Genomic DNA, 24,517 nt, shown 5'->3' on the forward strand with positions numbered 1-24,517 from the left:
TTGTTCGCAGCAATATGCACTTCTTTGTCCCATTCATCTTCAACTTCTGCATAAGCCCTTCGCTACAAAAGGTGGCTGTACTCCCTGGATCCAAGAAGGCATATTTTGTTACTGTAAAGTCTCCAAGCCTAGACTTCACATTAACTGGCACAATAGACAATGAATAGTCTTGTTCTCCAGCGCCAGTATGAGCATAGGTCTGCAGAGTAACAAGAGCATTACTTACTAGTAATGGGGAAGTCGTGGCCTAATGAAGTTTGTGAAGAATAAACTTGTGATTGACAATGAGAGACTGGATTATTTTGAACAGCAGCTGCCACATTCTGCATACCTGAAGTTTGTTGTGTGGTTGAACAGTGCATCGGAATTTGAGTAGAATGCTCAGGCAAGTGTAGTTTTGCATTGTGATTCAGTGAATGTGAAATTTTTTATTTACATTTTGAATCATCAGAGAGTGCCCTTCTACTACTTCCATCATGCATAGTAGTTAAAACTGACAACTTTGCATCATTGGCTGCTATTTTTGCATTCATCAAGAGTTGTTCCTTTTGTTTTTTGGGTCTTTCACTTTGCTGGTACGTGTAAAACATCGGTTTAAAAACACTCTGTGCATCTACTGCCCCCACCTGGTGACAGCCCAAAATACATATACATTGACACTGGCTTCAACAATTAACAAGGTCCTGGAGGAGGACCTTCATCAGATAATTAGCCTAATCAACACTGGTGGAGCACAATCAAGTAATCAACACCACAGTATAAATACAGCTGACTTACCACTATCCACTGATGGTTTATCAGCATCCCTCCTCCACCCCATCTCTTCGCTTTGTGTTTATTTTACAACTATATGCGGATGGGGGGTACTCTAGGTTCGGGCCATTCCCGAGCTCGGAGCTCGGAGCCCTTCCCCGGACAGCACGCCAAATACATATTAACATACTTCAGCTAATTATATGTAAGTGTGAACTCATGAAATATATATATAGCAAATAATAAGAGACACTTTTTTCAACAAAATGTATGTTAGATAATTGTGTAGTTGATCAAACATATTTAATAGTTCTCCTTTTAGAAACATGATTTGTGTCTATAATGTTTTAAAATTATATTTTGGAGATCAATGTACTTCACATTTTTGTTTTTGTTTGGTTGTTTTTCAAGCTACTGAAAAATGTTTTTGCTTTTATTTTAGAGTTTAATGAAGAAAGTGAGGAGAAAGAAGAATTGGGTGAAGATGAGGAGAAACATCATGCCAGAACTGGAGTAAAACCTTTGAGTTGCTCTCAAACCAAACAGAAAGATTTAAAGAAAAGAGCCAATAAATCTTTCACCTGTCCTCTATGTGGAAAGAGTTTGATAAAAAATAGTCTTGTACTTCACATGAGAAGTCACACTGGAGAGAAACCTTTCACTTGTGGTCAGTGCGGGAAGAGATTCACACAATCAGCAACCCTTAAGTATCACATGAACATCCACACTAAAGAGAAACCTTACAAGTGTTCACACTGTGACAAGAGATTCATTAAGTCAGGAGACCTGAAGTCACACGAGAGGATCCACACTGGAGAGAAACCTTACACGTGTTCACACTGTAACAAGAGATTCAGTCAGTCATCACATTTGAAAACACACAAAAGGATTCACACTAGAGATAAACAGTACAAATGTTCACACTGTGACAAGAGATTCGGTCAGTCAGGACATCTGAAAAAACATGAGAGGAACCACACTGGAGAGAAACCTTTAAAGCATTCACACTGTAACAAGAGATTCAGTGTGTCAGGAGACCTGAAAACACATGAGATGGTCCACACTGGAGAGAAACCTTATAAGTGTTCACACTGTGACAAGAGATTCAGTCATTCATCACATCTGAAAACACATGAGAGGTTCCACACTGGAGAAAAACTGTACACATGTGATCAGTGCGGGAAGAGTTTCACACGATCATTAAGCCTTAAGAGACACATGAAGATCCACACTGGCAAGAAACCTTATGAGTGTTCACACTGTGACAAGAGATTTAGTCAGTCATCAAGTCTGAAAACACACAAGAGGATCCACACTGGAGAAAAACCTTACAATTGTGATCAGTGCGGGAAGAGTTTCACAAGATTATTAGGCCTTAAGAAAACACATGAACATCCACACTAGAGAGAAACCTTACACTGGAGAGAAACCGTATCACTGCTCTGCGTGTGGTAAGTGTTTCAAACATTCATCTTCTTTACACAGTCATACAAAAAACTATCACAGTAAGTATTCAAGATTCAGCTGAGATTCTGTTCAAATCAATGTTATTGTACTGTATGTGTGACTGTGTGGGACTGAGAGACAATATGAGAGCTGACATTATCAAGTATGTTACCGACACTGCAACAAACAAAAACACGTGTTGTTCAAAGTCCAAAAGCATTCACTGTGTGATTAAGTCTATTAGAATGCAGTTAGAATGCCAGCAATGAAAGGAAAAATACCCATGTATGAGTTTATTTGTATTTTTTTATATATTCATTCCACAAGGAAAATTCTCAGAATATCAGCACAAGTGCGCAAGCACAAATGTGCTATTAATTAATTTATTTTACAGTGCATATAGGAACAGTGTTTCGTTCCTTGAATAAATCAGTTTTTGAATGAATCGAGTGAGCCAATGTTTCAGTGGTCCATTTAGATGGACTCACTTGTTTCGTTTCTAGTTGAATCAGCCATTTTGAACAAATCTTTTGATGTAAATGATTCAATAAATAATTTATTAAACCAGGGACTTTGGATAACAGGAAACAGGATATTGTCATTTTTTTTTATCAATGACCGGCCTAAACCAAGCAGGGTGCAACACAAACACATTCAGCAAAATATTGCTTAATTATCAATATTGACAAAATTCCTCAATTTTCAGGGCCCAGAAGGAAAATAAAAACTTATAAATAATAGTTTGTTACTTTGTTTAATAAAGCAAATTTTTCATTAGATAAAAACATTTTGTAATTGTGTAAAATTATCTACAGGAATCTATGGAAGCCTGTTCCTTCCAGAGTTGAGAGAAATATGATTCTGTAAGTCATAATAATGAGAAACTTTATTGTAATAAAGACTTAACATCTCGTAATAACGAGAAATTTTCTCATTGTTATGTAATGACAGATTATAGCATTATAGACTTTAGTAGTGTTGTCACTGTACCACATTTTCAGTATTCGGTACCGATACCAGTGAAAATCCACCGTTCTCTGTACCAATTTCTGTACCAAAGCAAAAAACAAAAATATGCTAATTTAAAAAAAATACTTTTTATCACTAAAAATAAAACCAGTGTCATTCTTTATACTTATTTACAATTGTGTTTAAAATTTTTCGGCAAGTAATATAATTATGAAAAACAGTAAACAAGTTTCACCCAAATTTAAATTGTCTTTTAATTAATGAAATGTACACACATTTTATTTTTTTGGCAAATAAAAGGGATTTGCTATTAAAATAAAAAAATGGAAGACATATTGTGTGATTTATTTCTTTAAAAAATAAAGTTTTGTTATTTTTTTTCAACAGTAGTAGCAGTATCACATACATTCTACTAAATAATAGTAATATTTCTAGCACAATGCCTTTATGTAAAAATGAACTTTTATTTTGACGGGTTGCCGTGAATACCTTTAAATTGACACTGGTTTTACTCAAATGAATCGGTTAAAATGCTTGTAAAGTGACTAAGAACAGTTCTGATGATGTGTTTTATGTATTTATGTCCTCATTGAGATGGCAGATGCTGAAATTACTGCAAGCGTCACGCGCTTCAGTCTATGTAGTAAACAAAACCGCACGTCTCTGCCATTTTCTGCAGGATTCATATTTCAACCAACTTTCGCGGCTTAACATTTACAGATACTGGTCCATATGGAGATTTGATTTGATTAAAGATGGCGTCTGTGCTTATGGCATGCCGTCTCTCTGTCCTTTCCTGTTTGTTTTTTATGGTTGTTTTATTAACAACATTGTTTATAAATTGATGCTACCTCCGCACTGATTTATGACCGTTATACACTTTTAAATATTCGAAGCTCATATGAGTACCTAGAAGGGGAGGTGGTGTGGCCTCTATTTTTAAGGATACTTTTATTTGTAATAGGCTCAATACTGAGCGCTTCTCAAGTTTTGAACTCCAAGTATTTGAAATGCAACTGTTATCTCCTGTGCTTTGTGCTATTGTTTACCAACCACCTGGACTTATTAAGAACTTAATTTCAGAGCTGTCTTTGTTTTTAGCAGATATTATTGTGAAATATGACAAAATATTAATACTGGGTGACTTCAACATTAATGTATGCTGTCCAACAAATTCTCTTTCAAAAGACTTTTTAAATTTCATTGACTCTGTTGGCCTTCAGCAAATGGTTAACGGTCCTACACATATCCATGGACACACGCTGGATTTGATTCTGTCACTTGGTTTATCAGTCAGTGACATTATCATATATGATCTCCTGGTTGCTGATCACAATCCTGGTTTATTTACTGTTCTCCCTCCATGTCAACAGAAAAAAGTCTGTACTACAAAAAGACTGGTTCGTTCGATAAAATCAACTATACATGGGTATTTCAATCAAATTTTTATGGACTCTATGCAGCATATGAAAACAGACTTCCTATCACCCCATTTTAACATGGAGGTGTAGGTTAACATTTTTAATTCTGTTTAAAACACTGTTCTGTCGGGAGCGAGAGAAGCCGCTGCATATGGACGCGCCGCCATCTTGAAAACAACATCAATTTGAGTTGGTTTCAGTGGTTTAGTGTGTACACAGATATTTCTTTAGATGATGCCACGTTTACGGAGGAACACGGAAAAAGCAAAGTTGGCATATGGCTCTGAAGAAACGCTTTAAGTGCCGTCTGCTGGCAGAGAGTGAATCTGCATCTCATTCAGCTCATCTGTTGTTTCAGTTTCATGCAGATATTTATGTATGGTTTCACAAAACTGAAGTCAAACCATTGTGTTTTTGCTTCAAAATTTCTAAATTATACAATCTAGTTTAAATTTAAAAATGCCCATATTGCAGGTATGCAGCACCTTTGTTTGGATCATGAATAATTGAGTTTAATTTTAAATTGAAAGAGCACAGACAAAGCCTTATTTTGTTTATATGAAGAGATTTAATTTATTTGTGTTATATATTTTATTTGATAGTGAAAGTGACGTATGGTGACCCATACTCAGAATTCGTGCTCTGAATTTAACCCATCCAAAATTCACACACACAGCAGTGAACACACACACCCAGAGCAGTGGGCAGCCATTTATGCTGCGGCGCCCGGGGAGCAGTTGGGGGTTCGGTGCCTTGCTCAAGGGCACCTAAGTTGTGGTATTGCCGGCCCAAGACTCGAACCCACAACCCTTGGGTTAGGAGTCAAACTCTCTAACCACTAAGCCACAAATTCTTTGGGCTTGCTTCAACATTTCTATATATTTTGTTTATTTACATCTGCATTCTATTGATAAATGTTGTCATTTAGTACACTTTTATCCAAGGCGACTAACAAATGAGGATAAAAGAATCAATCAAAACCAACAAAAGAGCAATAATAGGCAAGTGCTATATTATTATAGTTATATTATAATTTCATAAAGAAATGTACAGCAATTTGTCTAAGCAATAATAAAAGGACACATTTAATTCATAATTTGTCTTAAATATAATTTTGTTAAAAAAATAAATGAATAAATTGTGAATTGAATCGAATCATGAGTTCAGTGAATTATTACATACCTAGTAGATGGCAGTAGGGGATCACTTACTCACTTATTAGTCATTCATTTCTATGTTTTGGTCTTAAGGGGAATAATCAGCCCGATTATCTTGTGTGTGTGTGTGTGTGTGTGTGTGTGTGTGTGTACCCAGCATTAGACTGGAGCCCTGTGCTATTACATCAGGGTTCAATTTTATTTTCACATTTCTCAGCTTTTTACAAAATACTGAAAATAAACCTTTTTTTACTTTTATTTCAGAGTTGATTGAAGAAAACGAGGAGAATAGAGAATCAAGTGAAGTTGAGGAGAAACATCATGTCAGAACTGGAGAAAAACTTAAGAGTTGCTTTTAAACCAAACAGAAATATTTAAAGAAAAGAAAAGTCAAGAAATATTTAATCTGCACTCAGTGTGGAAAGAGTTTGAAAAGCAATACAAGTCTTGAGCATCACATGAGAGTTCATACTGTAGAAAAAAAAAAAATCACGTGTGATGAATGTTGGAAGAGTTTCACACAATCATCAAACCTGAAGGAACAAATGAAGATTCACACTGGAGAGAAACTGTACTCGTGATCAATGAGGAAAAACATTTTTTGAGCACCCCTGATCTGAAGCAGTGCCTAAGAGTTCATACAAAGGAGAAGCCACATTCATGTCATCTGTGTGGCAACAGGTTTTTTTTTTTTTTTTTCATGTCTACAAAATTTGAAAGTACATCAGAAAATACACACTGGTGTGAGAGAGTACATGTGCTCTCAATAATGCCCTGTACACACAAAGATGCATTTAGCTGTATTCATCCAGACGGATCCAGCCTGAAACCACTTTTTTCTTTTCGTGTGTACAGCCAGTCTGTATATTTTGTGAAACAATGTTATCATCACCGCATGTCTTTACCCATCTATAGCCGCATTTCCACCAAAATTACCCGGAACAACTGTACCAGGAACTTTTTTCCCCAGGAACTATTTCCCCCCCCAGACCAGTTGTTTCTGTGTTTCCACCGCAGTGTAAAGTACCGGGAAGATTTGACCAGTCTATTTCTTATTTCAAGAGTTTCTTAAAGCAAAGAAACTCTTTTTTCTTAATACAAAGAACGCTGTTTTTAGACTTGCATCCTTGGTAGTTCAGACTTTGCGTATTCAACTTGGGAGTGTGATGTCTGCGACTTGATAACATCAGTCATCTCGCCTTGGATACTGCAATTTTCCTCTCTGTATATTTACAATAAAACGAAATAGGATATCAAATACCACTGCCTCCTTTTGTTTTAATTTAAACATAATAATAGCCACAGAAATGTACTTAGTTAAGGATAATGTTTATATATACAGCCATTACTATGAAACGAAATATTAATTGCCATTTTTTTTTTTTTTTTTTTTTGATAAGTTGAATACAGACCAAAGTATTCTGTAGCTGACGGCTGCATGGTTATGTTCTATTATTTATATATATTTAAAACACAAAGATTTAAACCTCAGGCTACGATATGAAACGAATGAATGGAATAAGTACAGTGCGCTCACCAATCAAACGGCAGCGTTGCGCATCTCAGTCTCTCAAAAACCGAACCAGTTCTCTCTCAAGAGTAGGATAGTAATCAGCTTAAATACAGATACATTGTCTACTTGCGCGGCACAAGCGCATTTGTTTAAAGTTCACTAAACATTAAGACTCGCTTAAAGAGTTCTGCGGAATGATCACTAAATCTCTCTGCTTGCATGATAAATATTATTTTAGAAATTAATATATTATAACTATTGTAGTAACACGACATACTTGTTAAGTGATAACTATAAAAAAAAGATAGTCATAAGTTAATGGTCTTATCAAGTAACTGTACGACGTTGTATCCGCATGCAGATTCAAACATTTTTGTGATTGTTACAGATACAAATACAGACACAATTTAAATATGTAATGTCATAACTATAAAGTTTTGACAATTTACATATGTAATTGTTGCATAAGGCTATGAATTATGAGCGTTTATTGATAAACTATTTAATGTGTTTTCATTTTTCTTTTTCATTTACAATAGCATGAACCACGAGTAGTCGAGTAACTCGACTAGAAATCAGTAGTCCTGCAACCCCTATACTGTACAACATTAATTAGTATTTCAGTATTGTAAAGGGTAAGTTTAAGGCTATCTAGGTGTAGACGTAAATAAAACACAATCTAACATGTAGAAAATTTAATTAGAAACATCTAAACTTTTCAGAACTCAGCAAGTGCACCGCTGGTCATGCACATCCTTTCCTGTAACTAAACTGAAAACTAAGCCAAGATGGAGAAACAGCTGATCATAGTGTACAAGGCTAGCCATTTTTAAATTCATTTATTAGCAGAGCTACTGCAAGGGATGTTTAGTGCTGGAAATCCATTTATTTTTCGCTGAAACTTCTGCGTCTTCATGGAGAGCAGGTCATGGTTGCCTATCAACAGCAGACGCCACTGAAGTGCAAGCATAGAGTGCAGGATACATAGAAGGAGAAAGCGGCGTGCCTAGCGTTTTCCACACATTTGCAGGTGTGACATGCAATTGTGGTTTGTTTTGAAGGAGAAAAACAAATTTTGGTGGACTTGGTCGAAACCAACAAGAACATTTGGCGAGTCCAATGACCAAGTCCGAGACAAGTCCGAGTGCAAACACCTACGAGTCCGAGACGATAGAAAAAACGTCTCGAGTACTACAGCCCTACGAAAAGGTGATGTTCTGGACTCTTAAAGACGTCTCTGATCAGCACCTTTGTCTTAATGCTGATGTGTGTCTGTTGAAGCAGCAGCATGTTTTACAGCATGTGTATTGGCTTGTGTTGTGTTCATGCTCTCTTGTTTTCTGCTTTTTTTATTTTCTATTTTTTTTTTTTTTTTTTATTTAAGCTTAAGCAGATACAGGCATTGTTCAATAGTCTGTAACTGTGTTTAGCAATTGTGCAAGTGTGGATATTGGGACGGGTCAAAAGTTTGGTCAAAGGTTTGGTATCAATATTCAAAAGTATTGCATAGATAAAATTGTTTTGACATTGTGCCATCGGTATATCAGCATGAAATCCATAACTTTGTGCCAGCATGGTCTGAAGATGATCTGAATCGAGTTTGGTGAAATTGGACCAGCAGTCTAGGAGGAGTCTGAACATGTTTTAAAATGGCAGATTATGACATCATTGGTATCACTTATCTCATTATGACTCAATGAATCTGTCATTACAATAGGAACAATTAGTTAAAAACCACCCTCATTTTTGAAGCTTCATTATTTTGCCCCTAAATATTTGGAGTATCATAAGGGCATGGTGCCCATGACACCTACAGACTTTCATAACGACATATTTATGAAGATTTTCATAAAGTATAGCATTTTACCACCAAATGTAAAGTAGCTGCCTTTTCTAGCATCTCTGAAGTGTTTTAACCCTCATATGGTTCTCATTTCCTGTTTACAATCTATGGACCTCTGCTTTATATTTATGGTCATAACACTTTTTTTCTCTAACCAGCTGATGGCAGAATTCTACCCCTAACACCTAGATCAATTTCCATAAAAAAGATAAATAAAAAATAAATTATATATTATTTGTTTAGTTAAAAAATTATATACAAAGAAAAAAGAAAGCCATCAAGGCACGTCTGAATTCAAAGTTAGCTTTACTTTAGGTATATTTGACAGACTGTGGTAATTTTCCATAACCACATGTTTGTATGATTGCAGTAGAATAATGAGTCTTCTTCACACAGTAGTGATGGATGAGTCTTTAACAGCTTGATCTGATGTATTTTCACTCGTGTTTAGGAGAAGACAGATGATGTGACTTATACTGAAGTTACTGTGTGCAGTAAAAACAGAGCCAAGAAGAACAAGGTGAGCAAACACTTCTTGATCTTCCCTCTACATGACCTGTATTAGTTTTATTCTTATATAAATCTGTCTTGAATTGAGCTCAAACCTCATTCTGTAATAACTGTGGGTTGAAACAGAGACTGTGATGGTGATTCAGGTTCGCTGTGATGATAAAGTGACTTACGCTTCCATCAGAAGCACCAGAGAAATTGGACAACAGGGAGTGCTTTTGGGGTTTTACTCCTCAGATGACCACCCTGGCTACTGTAGCTGGGATTGCTTCACAGACGATGGAGGTCTTGAAGAGTAAAGTGTGCGTGCGTGCGTGCGCACACATTGTGTTTTTACTGTAACAATTATGGTCACTTGCAGTTCATGTGTTTTCAGTGTAGTGTAAGATGTGTTTATTATTATTATTATTACTCAAAAACCATTAAAACTTCTGAATTGTGGAAGTTATTCTTCATTATTTTACTGTGTTTATTTTGAATATGTTGTTATTTTAATTAAAATACAAAATTCAGCACAGAAAATTCTTGATGAGGTATTATTTTAATAATTTATTTAATATTTCATTATTTTTTCACTGCTAAATATTACAAACATAAGGTTAACTTTCTAATGTTACATTGGCAGTTGTACATTGGTAAAACAAACATGAACAAAAGGCAGAAGCCCTAAAATATGGATTGTGGATGTCTGTAGTGCAAATTGCTGGGGGGAAATAAAATAAAAAAATTGCTGTCCTGTCATAAACCGTAAAAGATTAGTATATTATTATTTTTATTATTTCTACTAGGTAAAAGTAACAAAGATAAAAGTACAGAACATATTAACATTGCGTACAAACAGGTGACATATCTTGCAAAGCACCCTTTATACACGTATATAACAAGTAATAATACAAAACGAAAGTTGGAGGTGACGTATTTTCGCTCTTGGAGCTCCACTCGCCCCCATGGAGGTGACGTAATTCTACGGAAAGTGTTGCCCGGACCAACATGGCGGCCGCGTCATTAGTGGAGGCGACATAATTCTACGGAAAGTGTGGCCCGGTCCAACATGGCGGCGGCGTCGCTAGTGGAGGTGACGTATTTCCGTTCTTGAGTGGAGCTCCACTCGCCCATATGTCTGCAGCCAGACCGTCTTGTTTTGTTTTGTTGTGAAGCTGTTTTAATACAATAGGTTAGAAATGTTGTTTCTGTAAGTAGAAAAATACAGTTTTTGAATCAGGTTAGAAAATACCTGTAATATTCTCATCCTCACAGTCGAGAATAAGTTTTGAATCAAGCAGGAATAATATCTGGAGGAGTGTCATCTGAACTGAGATCTGCTTCTTTGAAGATGATGTTCTTTAAAGAGGAGAGTGAAGAGAACACGAGTGAACAAGAAACCTGGAGAATAAAACATGAGGAACCAGAAACCTGGAGAATAAAACAAGAGGAGCCAGAAACTTGGAGAATAAAACACGAGGAACCAGAAACCTGGAGAATAAAACACGAGGAACCAGAAACCTGGAGAATAAAACACGAGGAACCAGAAACCTGGAGAATAAAACACGAGGAACCAGAGACCAGGAGAATAAAACATGAGGAACCAGAAACCAGGAGAATAAAACACGAGGAACCAGAAACATGGAGAATAAAACACGAGGAACCAGAAACCTGGAGAATAAAACACGAGGAACCAGAAACCAGGAGAATAAAACACGAGGAACAAGGAGGTTGGTGTTTATTTTTCATTCATCTTTAATGTTTGACTATTTGCCTATAAAAGATGGAATGAACAAAGAAAAGCTTGAAATTTAATGGAACTGAGAATCAAATCCAAAGAAAACAATAGCAGTGGAAAAATACTGAAAAAAAAACAGTTAACTTTTTTTTTTAAAGTAAGCAAAGTAAACTGAACACAGGTGTAAAAGAAAAGAAAAGGAATGCCTAGAAATCTGTTTGTAAAAAATTATTGCATATCATCTCCCACTTTTGTCAGTTTTGCAACATGCAAATTATTGTTTATAATGTTAAACATAAACAGCTGTTTTAGAGAGAGAGAGAGAGACAGAGATGGTCAGAATTATTGGCACCCTAAGAAAATCTGATCAAAGAAGGATGTGAAAATAAACCTGTATGTTTACCTTTTGATCTTTCAAAAAAAAAAAAATATATATATATATATATATATATATATATATATATATATGAAGAGTTTCGTTGCAAAACGAGATATATCCATTTTGAGAAATGTTGGTTATTTGACATTATTATTTAAGACATCAACAGTCAAGTTCATTCACAATTAAATATATTAAACTATTACTTGAGCTCAGTGAAGGCCAGGGACACAATATTCTTCAAATCCAGGATATGTTTTATTTAATTTATATGTCCATAAATAGTTCATAAATAAGTCAAAAACCATGCCAAAATGCAACATATTTATCATAACATTGTCAAACATCTTAAATTGGTTAAAAAAACAATACATCATAAATATATGGAATAGTATATACAAAGATTGCTATCCTATATCGCACTTTGTAAAGAAACTGGGCTGGCGGATATCGCGTTTTGTGAAAAAAATTTTTTGTAGTAGGCTTAAAATGTACATTTTTAAATCTTATTAATGGCAGCAATTCACACATAGATTAAGGTACATCTGAACAGTGATTTCAAATCCAAATGTCAAAAAATGGCGTTTATCGCGTTTTGCAACCGAACTCTTCATATATATAAGGCTTTCACAGGCTTATTTGTTCATATCTACCAAGGGTGCCAATAATTTTTTTTACACAAAGACTGGAAAGGCAATGTTAATTTGAGGTTAAACCTGCTTCCTGGTAGGTTTAATTTAATTTATTGAATTCTGGACTAGACTAAGGCTGTTTCTGGCCGAGAGAGCTCAACGTGCTGCAACTTCAGAAAACGCAATCAAATAAAAAAAGCACCAGTAAATCAAGAAAACATCATCAGTTTGACAGCAGTTTGCTGCAAATGCTCACAACTGAATAAGCAATTTTATTAGCTGAGCGTTTCTTTGTTTGGCTGTGTTAAGTATTTGCAGCACATTCGTTTTCAAATTGATTAAGTTGTTTTCTTAGTTTGCAGTTGTTTTTTTATTTGCATCGCAGTTTTGTTGTGAACATTTAAAACTGCTAATATTTAGGTTGGCTCGAGAAAATTCAAATCTAAATGTGTTTTGTTGTTTCATTAACGTTAAATAGTTCACTCAAAATAAAAATTATGTCAGCTGTTAAATTTTTTTATACCACCATTTACTTAAACTCTTTCAGGTTTAAAACCACTTTTGATTCTTTATTCTTCTGAACATAAATGCTATTTTGAGACATAACCAACTTGAGTCTACATGTAAACCTTGTGTGTTTTGACAGTATTAACACAAAAGATAGCTAAGTTCAGTTTGCGAATGAAACATTTAAAAGCACATGTGAATGAGAGAGTAACTCTACCGCTGAGTTAACACTGCTGTGAATGCGTGTGGAGTTGTAAAGTTAAATGACGGATGCTCCAGAACTGCAGCTGATAAAATGAGCGCTTTAGCACCATACTACGATATTTCTGCAAAAGCAGATCAGACACCCCTATTTCAAAGTCACCTACCTATTTTTAAATGTACTCCAAAAGTATTAGTTACCCAAAAATGTATTCAAGTACATGTAATGAGGTAAATGTAACTCGTTACTACCCACCTCTGTATATAAATAGCTGTAGAAATGAAGTTCAGGGAACGCATATACATAACAAAGAAACAATATGATATCAACCACCGTTGCCTCTTTTCTGTTTCGTGAGTTTTGAGCAGTGTAGATTAGCGCTTGTAGTTTGTCATTTTTTTCGATCACAAATGCAGACATGGTTTTATGTTTATGTGGTGCAATGCAACGCAATGCGTAAAAAGGCAGTATAAGTCATTATAACTAGTTTAGAGGTCAACCGATAGTGGATTTTGCCAATACCGATAACAAGGTTGGACCACACTGGCCGATACCGAGTAATTAACCGATAGTTTTTAAAATGATACTAAACAAAAAACAGTACTGAACCTGTTACAAAATTCTGTTTTAGCATGTCTAATTATTTGAACGCACAAAACAACTTAATTAATTTTAACTTCTTAAAGAAGCCTAATGATTTTTCCCCCTCAAATATTCTTTATTTATTTACATTTTTATTGTTATCAAATCAAGACATGAAACATAAATTTTATTTGTATTTCATTTACTTAAAATTATGTGTGTGATTATTCCTGTAAAAATTATGTTTGTTTCATTTTAGTAGTAGCAGGGGGTGCACACCTGTGTCACATACACTCCGGACCTGTGTCACATACACTCCGCACTAGAGCTGTAATCGGGCCTTAAAAGTTAGGCCCGACAGGACCCGAGCCCGACAAGTACATTTTGATTGACAGCTTTTTTAAAGCCCGAACCCGTTTACAGCCCGACATTATTCAAATGTGCGCACGCACACAGCTCTTTTGCCTTTTGCCAACAATGAGCAATTTATTCATGTTTTAACATAATTTACTCATAGCTAACGTAGACTAGACCACTTGGAAGTTGGAATAAAGAAATAAAATAAGTCCTCTGTAACATCGTAACATCTCAGCATTCTAGACATAGGCTCATTTAACCTGTAGTAAATAGACCAACGCACCAATAAAAACGAGTCATTTAAAAAAAATTAAATTAAGATTAATTTTAAATTAAGATGGGTATTTGGCAATAACGAAATTAAGATAAAGGCTCCGCCGGATTTGCTTTATTTAATAAAAGAATAATGCCAACATTAGCGTAAATTCTCTGTCAACATTATGCATTTAAGACTCAATGAATATTTAGTTATCATTTGAAAAACCTTTACTCACAGAGATTAGGCTAGGTCTACATGTTTTTGTGGAGGAAAATGATTGAATCCACTGTAGATGTCTTCAGCGCGTTCCTGCGCTCACTGATGGTGCGTCATTATTCACTCATTATTCTTTTTCCACACCTTGCTCAGAGTTTGCTTTAGTTGCTGGTGCAACCAAAACGTAATCACCAGAAGCAAGCCTCCGTTACACCTGCTCAGCATTCATTTTCGCATCTTTCTCGCGCTAATCGAAACACATCACATGACCGCTCGTTTACCTCACAAACCAAAGTGCAAGCCTGAGCCCGGCCCGAGCCCGCGTAAGATGATAGAAATTAAGCCCGAACCCGTCGGGTCCCGACGGGTCCCGTCGGGTTCGGGCAAAGATCTTCAGCTCTACTCCGCACACGTCGCTTTCTACTCGAGCAGCGCTCTAAAACAGTTTATTTATTCATCAAACGGACACGTTGACTTTAAGAATAAACAGTGAGGCAAATATAAGTTTGAAGTTTCGTGTTTAAAAAACGGAGCAAACAGAAAAATCGATCTATGTTATAGCTATATAAATGAAGCATACAGGCTTTATTTGAGCCACAGAAAGACAAACGTTTAGATGAAAATGCTCAATTTACAATTCATGATGTACATTACATTCGCTCCGAATTGTTGTTAATGTAATTTAATGGAAAACTATGTGAATGGCACTCTGAGGCACGGCAGGATTTTCTGTGTGTCTCGCTTTGTTCAGTGTACAGAGTCACATGTCTAAACAGACAGCACATGCAGTCAGGGATTTAGCCTCTAGAGGCCGCTCTCGCACTGTATAATGAAAACAGACCCTTCTCAGCCGCTCCAGCAATGGACCTAAACTGGGAAACTATTAGCCGCTCCAGCAACGGATGAAACGCAGAAAACTATCGGCATGGATTTTTTCAGATAACCGATTGTTTCAGTAATCAACTATCGGTGCCGATTAATCGGTTAAACCGATAAATCGGTTGACCTCTAAACTAGTTATTATGAAAATTCTTTAAATATAAAAAAATGTACTTACTGTCTTTGAGTCAGAACACCCGGCATTGTAGTCTTCTCTGGCATTATGCAAATATTCACACATTGTGAGGTAGATGTGTGGGAGCCATTTTAGGGGGGTGTGGACGAATCTTAACTTTTATAAAGAATATCTCTTTGGATTTGAGACTTTAGGTTTTGCAACTTTACAGATCTTCTATATGCACCAAGAGATTATAACACACCAAATACAAAGGAAAAAAACATAAATTGCATCATATGACACTTTTAAAATTAACAGCCCAAAACCTGTGGTTCTTGAAATGCATACACACAATAAAACAAAATGAAATCAAACACCACTGCCTCTTTGTTTTCTTCACTTTGTGTATCATTAACAAAACAAATGATAAAACACAACCCTCTTTTCATTTGATTTTTAAAATATAAAACATATTAATGTGTTTTAGGCAATATGTCCACATATACTCTGATTATCTTTACTGTATGAATAATACAATGAAATATTACATGAAGCACAACTCTACCTTTTTTGTTAAAAAGCCTATCAGTTTTAGTGAACAATAATAGCCATTACAAAACTATAAGTATTAAGTATAAGAGACTTATGTAATAGGAAATAAAGACAAAGCAAACAGTTCAGTCAAACGTGTGCTCCAAATTCAGTGCTTTACTACGATTACATTAAATATATATAGATGTAGCCCTGATTAAAGGGGCAGAGCAAGAACACATCACTGCAGAACACTGCAGTTTATATTTAGTTTGTTGTAACAGAAACAATCTTTAGAGCGGTTGAATAATATAGATGGAGCAGCAAATAATAAGGTACACCTTTTCAACAAAATGTATGTTAAATACTTGTTTAGTTGATCAAACATATTTAATAGTTCTCCTTATAGGAACATGATTTGTGTCTATAATGTTTTAAAAATATTATTTTGAAGATCAATGTACTTCACTCATGAAAAGTTTCAGGAAGGTAAGGTTTTGAAAATTGCATCAAAAGGAGCAAAATTTAGAATAGAAATTGTCTGTAAGACTAGGGTTGACTTTTATGTACTTTAACATTTCTGATCTTTTATTTAGAGTTTATTGAAGAAAGTGAGGAGAACCAAGAATTGAGTGAAGATGAGGAGAAACATCATGTCAAAACTGGAGAAAAACCTTTGAGTTGCTCTCAAACCAAACAGAAAGATTTAAAGAAAATAAGAGCCAAGAAATCTTTCATCTGCACTCTGTGTGGAAAGAGTTTGAGAAGAAAAAATAGTTTTGATGTTCACATGAGAATTCACACTGGAGAGAAACCTTATAAGTGTTCACACTGTGACAAGAGATTCAGGGATCCATCAAGACTGAAAACACACGAGAGGATCCACACTGGAGAGAATCCGTACACTTGTGATCAATGCGGGAAGAGTTTTGCACGAAAAGTAATCTTTATGACACATATGAAAATTCATACAGGAGAGAAACTGTACACATGTAATCAATGTGGAAAGAGTTTGAAATTTAAATATAGTCTTAAGCGTCACATGAGAGTTCATACTGGTGAGAAACTGTACACTTGTGATCAATGCGGGAAGAGTTTTGCATGGAAAGGAATCCTTATAAGACATATGAGAATTCATACAGGAGAGAAACTGTACACATGTAATCAATGTGGGAAGAGTTTGATTAGCAAATGTAGTCTTGAGATTCACATGAGAGTTCATACTGATGAGAAACTGTACACTTGTGATCAGTGCGGGAATAGTTTCTCACACTCAGCAAACCTTAAGAGACACATGAACACCCACACTGGAGAGAAGCAGCACTCATGTGATCAATGCGGTAAAAGATTTTTAAGAGCTTCAGACCTGAAGCAGCACTTGAAAGTTCATACAAAGGAGAAACCACATTCATGTAGTTTGTGTGGAAAGAGTTTTTCACGTTTTTCAATTTTGAATGAACATCAGAAAACACATACTGGTGTGAAAGAGTACATGTGCTGCGAGTGTGAAAAGACTTTTATTTCAGCAAAGTGTTTAAATCAGCACCAGATGATTCACACTGGAGAAAAACCTTATAAGTGTTCACACTGTGACAAGAGATTCAACCATGCATCAAATCTGAGAAGACATGAGAGGATCCACACCGGAGAGAAACCGTATCACTGCACTGAATGTGGGAAGTGTTTCAATCGTTCATCTGGTCTACACAAACATACAAAAAACAATCATAGTAAGTATTCAAGATTCAGCTGAAATTCTGATCAAATCAAAGATGGAGTTCCTCCCCAAATAAGTGCCAAAACATATTAGTATTATTTTTAATTCACTGTTGTTTTTAATATGACTGTCATGTAGCTTTGCAACTGATCTTTCTGTGCTTCTCTTGTAAGAAGGGATGGGTACCAGAACACAGTATTTAATGAAAAAAAGAATACCATTAAAGAGCTGGACTGATGTGCAGTATCGTAAGAATACTAACGATACTGATAAAATATTAACGATACCAAGGGTTCGAGTTGGGGGGGGGGGTAGCCTGGTAATACCAGGCTCTGCTACTTCACTTTGCTTCGTAGACAGAGTCTGGAATGGCACAATAGAGAAGTGTTTTCTCTCTCACTAGGGGGCGCTTGTCTGAAGTTTAAAATCATTGGTTACCTTAAGCCAATCAGATACGTTTAGTTATGACGTATGTTATTCGCCTGTACAGCCGCATCGAAGCACAGACATCATGCATCGAACTCAAATCTATGATTGAACTTCCACTATAAACCTGTTGTAAACACATGATGATGCGAGCGAAATACCGGAGTTAACATGGCTGTAAATGACTTTTGCAGATTATGCGAAGTTAATCTACGCATCTACGTCACGGCTCTCAGCCCGCCCTCTGTTTGTTGATTGGCCCGGCTGTTTCCAGAAAAAATAAAAATAAAAAATGCATCTCCTCAGTAAAACGTTAAAAACACTGAAGTGACTTGAGCAAAAACTGTACCACACTGATTCTCTTTTCTCTCATACAGCAAATTGTTTAAAACAGCATGAGAGGATCCACACTGGAGAGAAACCTTACAAGTGTTCACACTGTGACAAGAGCTTCAGTGTGTTAGGAAATCTGAAAAGACATGAGAGGATCCACACCGGAGAGAAACCGTATCACTGCACTGAATGTGGGAAGTGTTTCAATCGTTCATCTGCTCTACACATTCATACAAAAAACAATCATAGTAAGTATTCAAGATTCAGCTGAAATTCTGATCAAATAAAAGATGAAGTTCCTCCCCAAATAACTGCCAAAACATATTATTATTGTGTTTTTTTTTTTAATTCACTGTTGTTTATAAAATGACTAATATACTGTCATGTAGCTTTGCAACTGATCTTTCTGTGCTTCTCTTGTAAGAAGGGATGGGTACCAGAACATGGTATTTAATGAAAAAAAGAATCCCACCCCTTTTAGGGAAAAATATTTACCAAATGTATTGAAGGGTTCTACAAACTATTTTAGTCATTAAACATAACATTGCTCTCCCACCAAGGCAAGGCACAGAACCTCCAACTGCTCCCCAGGCACCAAATCAAAAAAAGGCTTCCCACTGCTCTGGTAGTGTGTTCACTGCTGTGTTTACTTTGGATGGGATACATTTGTATTGCTGTTACTGTGGCAATCGACAAGAGCACAGGTTAACCCCTCTGCACACGTTTTTATGTTTAGTTATATTGAAAAATAAAATTTCAATATATTTCAATTCAGTCGGGCAAGATGGCAGATAGCAGCGGCAGCACAAAATACATCCACATTCTGATTGGTCAGATCACCTGTCCATCATGTTCCCTGCGAATGGTCAGTTGCGTAGTTTATCAAATATTTTTGAAGGGTTAGTTCACCCAAAAATTCAAATTAGACAAGCAAACTAGATTTTTTATGATTTTCTTCTTTCAGATGAATCCAGACGGAGTTATATTAAAAATTGTCCAGGCTATCTAAGCTCTATCATTGCACTCAGCGGGTCTTGCATTTGAACAGTCCACAAATAAAGCATGAACATTCATAATAAATTATGGCTCAGACGGCTCTGGTGGGTTAATAATCTCATGTAGTGAATGCATGCGTTTTTGTAAGAAAAAATTTCCATATTTCAAACATAAACTCTTTTCTCTCACTTCCATTATCTGTCATATGTGATAGCTGTTCCCGCAGATGATGGAGCACGTATGTGCAGTGCACAAACCTCTAAGATATGCTAGTCTTGAGAGTTTGTTTATAGGAGCAAAGGAAGCAAAGTAAATCCTCTGACATTTTTCTTTGCAAATCCTCAGTTTGTACTTCTAATACGTGAATGGAATTTTGTTTTGTTGAATGGCATTCGTCACTAATCACACAACGCCTGTCAGGGATCTGAAAGGAGGGCCCATTAGCACAGTGATCCTCAAATCTGGCTCGTGAGATCCAGAACTCCTGAAGAGTTTAGCTCTAACGCTAATCAAACACACCTTTAGTTTGCTAATCAATGTCTTCAGGATCATAAGAAAATCACAGGTAGTTTTGTTTGATTAGGGTTGGAGCTAGTTGGGGGAAGTCAGTTGGGGGAAGTAGTGGCCTAATCCTAAGGTTGTGGGTTCGAGTCTGGGGCTGGTATTACCACGACTGGATGCCCTTGAGCAAGGCACCAAACCCTAACTGCTCCCCGGGTGCTGCAGCATAAATGATTTCCCACTGCTCCGGGCGTGTATTCACGGTTTGTGTGTTCACTGCTGTGTGTGTGCACTTTGGATGGGTTAAATGCAGAGCATGAATTCTGAGTATGGGTCACCATACTTGGCTGAATGTCACTTTCAGTATTTCCTTATAACTCTGCAGGAAATTGGATCTCACAAGCCAGATTTGAGTATCACTGTATTAGCAGATTGAGTGATGTGGGTTTATTGACAAAATGGGCTGATACAAAAGGGTAGTGAGGTGCACAGGTGATACAACATCAGGAACACAGTAAACAAAGAGGCAGCTAGGGTAGACCACTAGAACAGTCTGGGACAGCAACTGGCAGATTACAGTAGCAGCAGAAGGAGCTGCAAGACCAGGCAGATAGAGAGGGCCAAGCAAGGCACCATAGAGCTGAGCTCAGATACTTGTTGAACGCCGACTCTGAAGTGAACTAAGTACCAGGCAGGGAGAACCAGTGGCAAGACTCAGAGGTCAGGACAGGAACTCTAACACAAAGAGACAAGAAAGGACAAAGCTCCACAGGAACCCAAATACTCCAAAACAGGCAGGGGGATAAATAAAATAAGAAAACTTATAAAAAGTAAAGTAACTAAATAAGAAATTATTACAAATCTAACAAACACATCTAACTTAATACCAAACAAAATGCAAAACAAAAGATCAGGACTAGAAGAACTGGATAAATAAAAAAAGTGACAAAAGGCAAATTGCAAAAACAAGGAGAAAGACAAGAACATGGTACTACAAAGGACTAGGTAAGACAAGGGCACAAGACCAACCAGGCAGGGAGACAAGAAACCCCACTCAGACACATCCACAGACAAAGTCAGTGACAAAAGGGTTGAAAATGACCACAAACTGGCAAAAACAAGAGGGCAAGGAGAACTATAAATAGGGTGGAAAATGTAAGAGCATTTAATTTAAAATGATAGTTAAAGGCAGTTCATCATTGAATTCAGTGATGTCATCTCTGTTCAGTTAAACAGTGTGTGTGCATTTATTTGCAATCAAGTCAACGATATCGTTGTACATGAAGTGACCCCAACTAAGCAAGCCAGAGGCGACAGCGGCAAGGAACCGAAACTCCATCGGTGACAGAATGGAGAAAAAAACCTTGGGAGAAACCAGGCTCAGTTGGGGGGCCAGTTCTCCTCTGACCTCCTCTGGTGGCTACGGTGACCTCGGAACTAGAGAGAAACAGACAAATATTAGCGTAGATGCCATTCTTCTAATGATGTAGAAAGTACGGTGTTATGTGAAGTGTTCCGGTTCCGGTTTACCTAATTAATGCAGCCTAAAAATCCTTTAACGGATTTGGATATTAAAAGCATATTAGTATGTTATGTGTAAGCCAGGTTAAAGAGATGGGTCTTTAATCTAGATCTAAACTGCAAGAGTGTGTCTGCCTCCCGAACAATGTTAGGTAGGTTATTCCAGAGTTTAGGCGCCAAATAGGAAAAGGATTTGCCGCCCGCAGTTGATTTTGATATTCTAAGTATTATCAAATTGCCTGAGTTTTGAGAACGTAGCGGACGTAGAGGATTATAATGTAAAAAGAGCTCATTCAACTACTGAGGTGCTAAACCATTCAATTATAAGTAATATAAGTAATAAGCAATATTTTAAAATCTATATGATGTTTGATAGGGAGCCAGTGCAGTGTTGACAGGACCGGGCTAATATGGTCATACTTCCTGGTTCTAGTAAGAACTCTTGCTGCTGCATTTTGGACTAGCTGTAGTTTGTTTACCAAGCGTGCAGAACAACCACCCAATAAAGCATTACAATAATCTAACCTTGCGGTCATAAATGCATGGATTAGCATTTCTGCATTTGACATTGAGAGCATAGGCCGTAATTTAGATATATTTTTGAGATGGAAAAATGCAGTTTTACAAATGCTAGAAACGTGGCTTTCTAAGGAAAGATTACGATCAAATAGCACACCTAGGTTCCTAACTGATGATGAAGAATTGACAGGGCAGCCATCAAGTCTTAGACAGTGTTGTAGGTTATTACAAGCTAAAAGAGTTTTTAGGTCCTATAATTAACACCTCTGTTTTTTTTCTGTATTTAGCAGTAAGAAATTACTCGTCATCCAGTTTTTATATTGACTATGCATTCCATTAGTTTTTCAAATTGGTGTGTTTCACCTGGCTGCGAGGAAATATAGAGCTGCGTATCATCAGCATAACAGTGAAAGCTAACACCATGTTTCCTAATGATATCTCCCAACGGTAACATATAAAGCGTGAAGAGTAGCGGCCCTAGTACTGAGCCTTGAGGTACTCAATACTGCACTTGTGTTAGATTAGATCTTCATTCACTGCTACGAACTGATGGCGGTCATATAAGTACGACTTATACTACACAGTGCTGCGAGATCTAATGAGAATCATTCTGTTATGAACAGATCAAACAAGTGCTGACACAGAAACCCAGAAGCAGTAACACTATATATAACCACTTTTAACAACTATCTTCTCTACAACTACCTTTCTCTTATGAATATAATAAAACTAAAGACTTTTTGGAGTTATGAAGGATGCAGTGCTACTCTATAGGTACTCAAGATTAACAGGATATTGAGTGAAAACAAGCATTTCACCCCCCCCCCCCTTTAATCTTTTTCTTTCTTTTTTTTGTTATAGATGACATAGACTCTATAATTTCCTTAAACAATACATGTGGACATAACAACCCTTACTAAAATAAACCATGGTTTTATCATAGTAAAACTATTTAATTTTCTTTTTCAAGATTTCTGAATGTTTGAGACTAAACAATAAATGAGAGTCATAATAAAGTTATACCCATAGATAAATGTCAAGAGCTACAGTTGTAATTTGTAAATAATACAATTTATTCATTTATTAACTTTTTTTATTTTATTAAAGTTCTATTTTCACCCCATAGTGGTTTTATTTATTTATTTATTTCTTATAATATATGAGGAAGGGGGTTAAAACAATACAATCCTGCTTAGGGCACCCATTTGGCCAGCAGCGGCCCTGTATATTATTATAGATATATAATTTCACAAAGAAATTTACAACATTTTGTCCAAACAATAATAAAAAGACACATTTAATTCATAATTTGTCTTAAAAATCATTTTTCACAAAAATTGTGAATCAAATCGTTAAATCAAAATCGTAAATAGAATTGAATCTTGAGTTCAGTGAATTGTTACATGCCTAGTAGATGGCAGTGAAGGTGACTTACTTATTATTCATTCATTTCTATGATTTGCTTTATATATTGAATTTCGAAAATATTTTACGTTTAGTAAGAGTAGAATATATCAATTTTTCTACATGAAAATTACATAATCGGGACATTGCCTACGATTATCGGAAGGGGAATAATCGGTCCCAAGTCAGCCCGATTATCTTGTGTGTGTACCCAGCATTAGACTGGAGCCCTGCGCTGTTACATCAGGTTTCACTTTTATTTTCACATTTCTCAGCTTTTTTACAAGATACTGAAAATAAAAACGTTTTGTTTTACTTTTATTTCAGAGTTGATTGAAGAAAACGAGGAGTATAAAGAATCAAGTGAAGTTGAGGAGAAACATCATGTCAAAACTAGAGAAAAACTTTTCTTTTTTTGAGAGTTCCTCTCAAACCAAACAGAAATATTTAAAGAAAAGAAGAGCCAAGAAATATGTGATCTGCATTAAGTGTGGAAAGAGATTGAAAAGCAATACAAGTCTTGAGGATCACATGAGAGTTTATACTGGAGAGAAATCATTCACATGTGATCAATGTCGGAAGAGTTTCACACAATCAGCAAATCTAAAGGAACACATGAAGATACACACTGGAAAAAGCATCTTGGTCCCAGAGTTGATAAATCTAAAACTGACACTTTATCTTTTTCATGTGTACAGCCAGTCTGTATATTTTGTCAAACGATGTTATCATCATCGCATGTCTTTACCCACGGTGTTGTTGAGCCCTAATTAGATTTTCATTTAATTCATGTTCATTTGTCTTATAATGCATATCACTTTTAGTTTGCTTATGTTTTCATGAAGGAAAGTAGCTTTTTACAAACTGTTCAGGAAGCTGAAGAGGAGACTAACATTTTAAGAGATACCAAGATATATTTTTAATTGGTTCTTCTTTGTTATTTTTATAATGAGTCATGCTTCTATGATATATTTAGTAAACACAGATGCAAGATATACTGTCATGTAGATTTTTAATTGATCTTTAATTGCTTCTCTTTCAGTAGGAATTAATGTCTGAACTCAGTAATACGCCCTGGGGCTAAATTATGAAAGACCGTCATATCA

The 24,517-nt window shown here is 36.1% G+C and overlaps 1 protein-coding gene across 1 annotated transcript; it reads left to right on the forward strand.

The window, feature by feature from the left end:
• Positions 1–11,269: 11,269 nt before the first annotated feature.
• On the forward strand, positions 11,270–24,517 carry LOC113075484 (gastrula zinc finger protein XlCGF57.1-like; the record flags this gene model as incomplete). Its single annotated transcript, XM_026248203.1, has 4 exons — positions 11,270–11,324; positions 16,591–17,724; positions 18,515–18,718; positions 23,739–24,517. Coding segments are annotated over 4 exons (1,485 nt in total), but the record flags the coding sequence as incomplete, so codon positions are not given.

Source organism: Carassius auratus, unplaced genomic scaffold, assembly GCF_003368295.1.
Source record: "Carassius auratus strain Wakin unplaced genomic scaffold, ASM336829v1 scaf_tig00017072, whole genome shotgun sequence".
In the NCBI taxonomy this organism is placed as follows: Eukaryota; Metazoa; Chordata; class Actinopteri; order Cypriniformes; family Cyprinidae; genus Carassius; species Carassius auratus.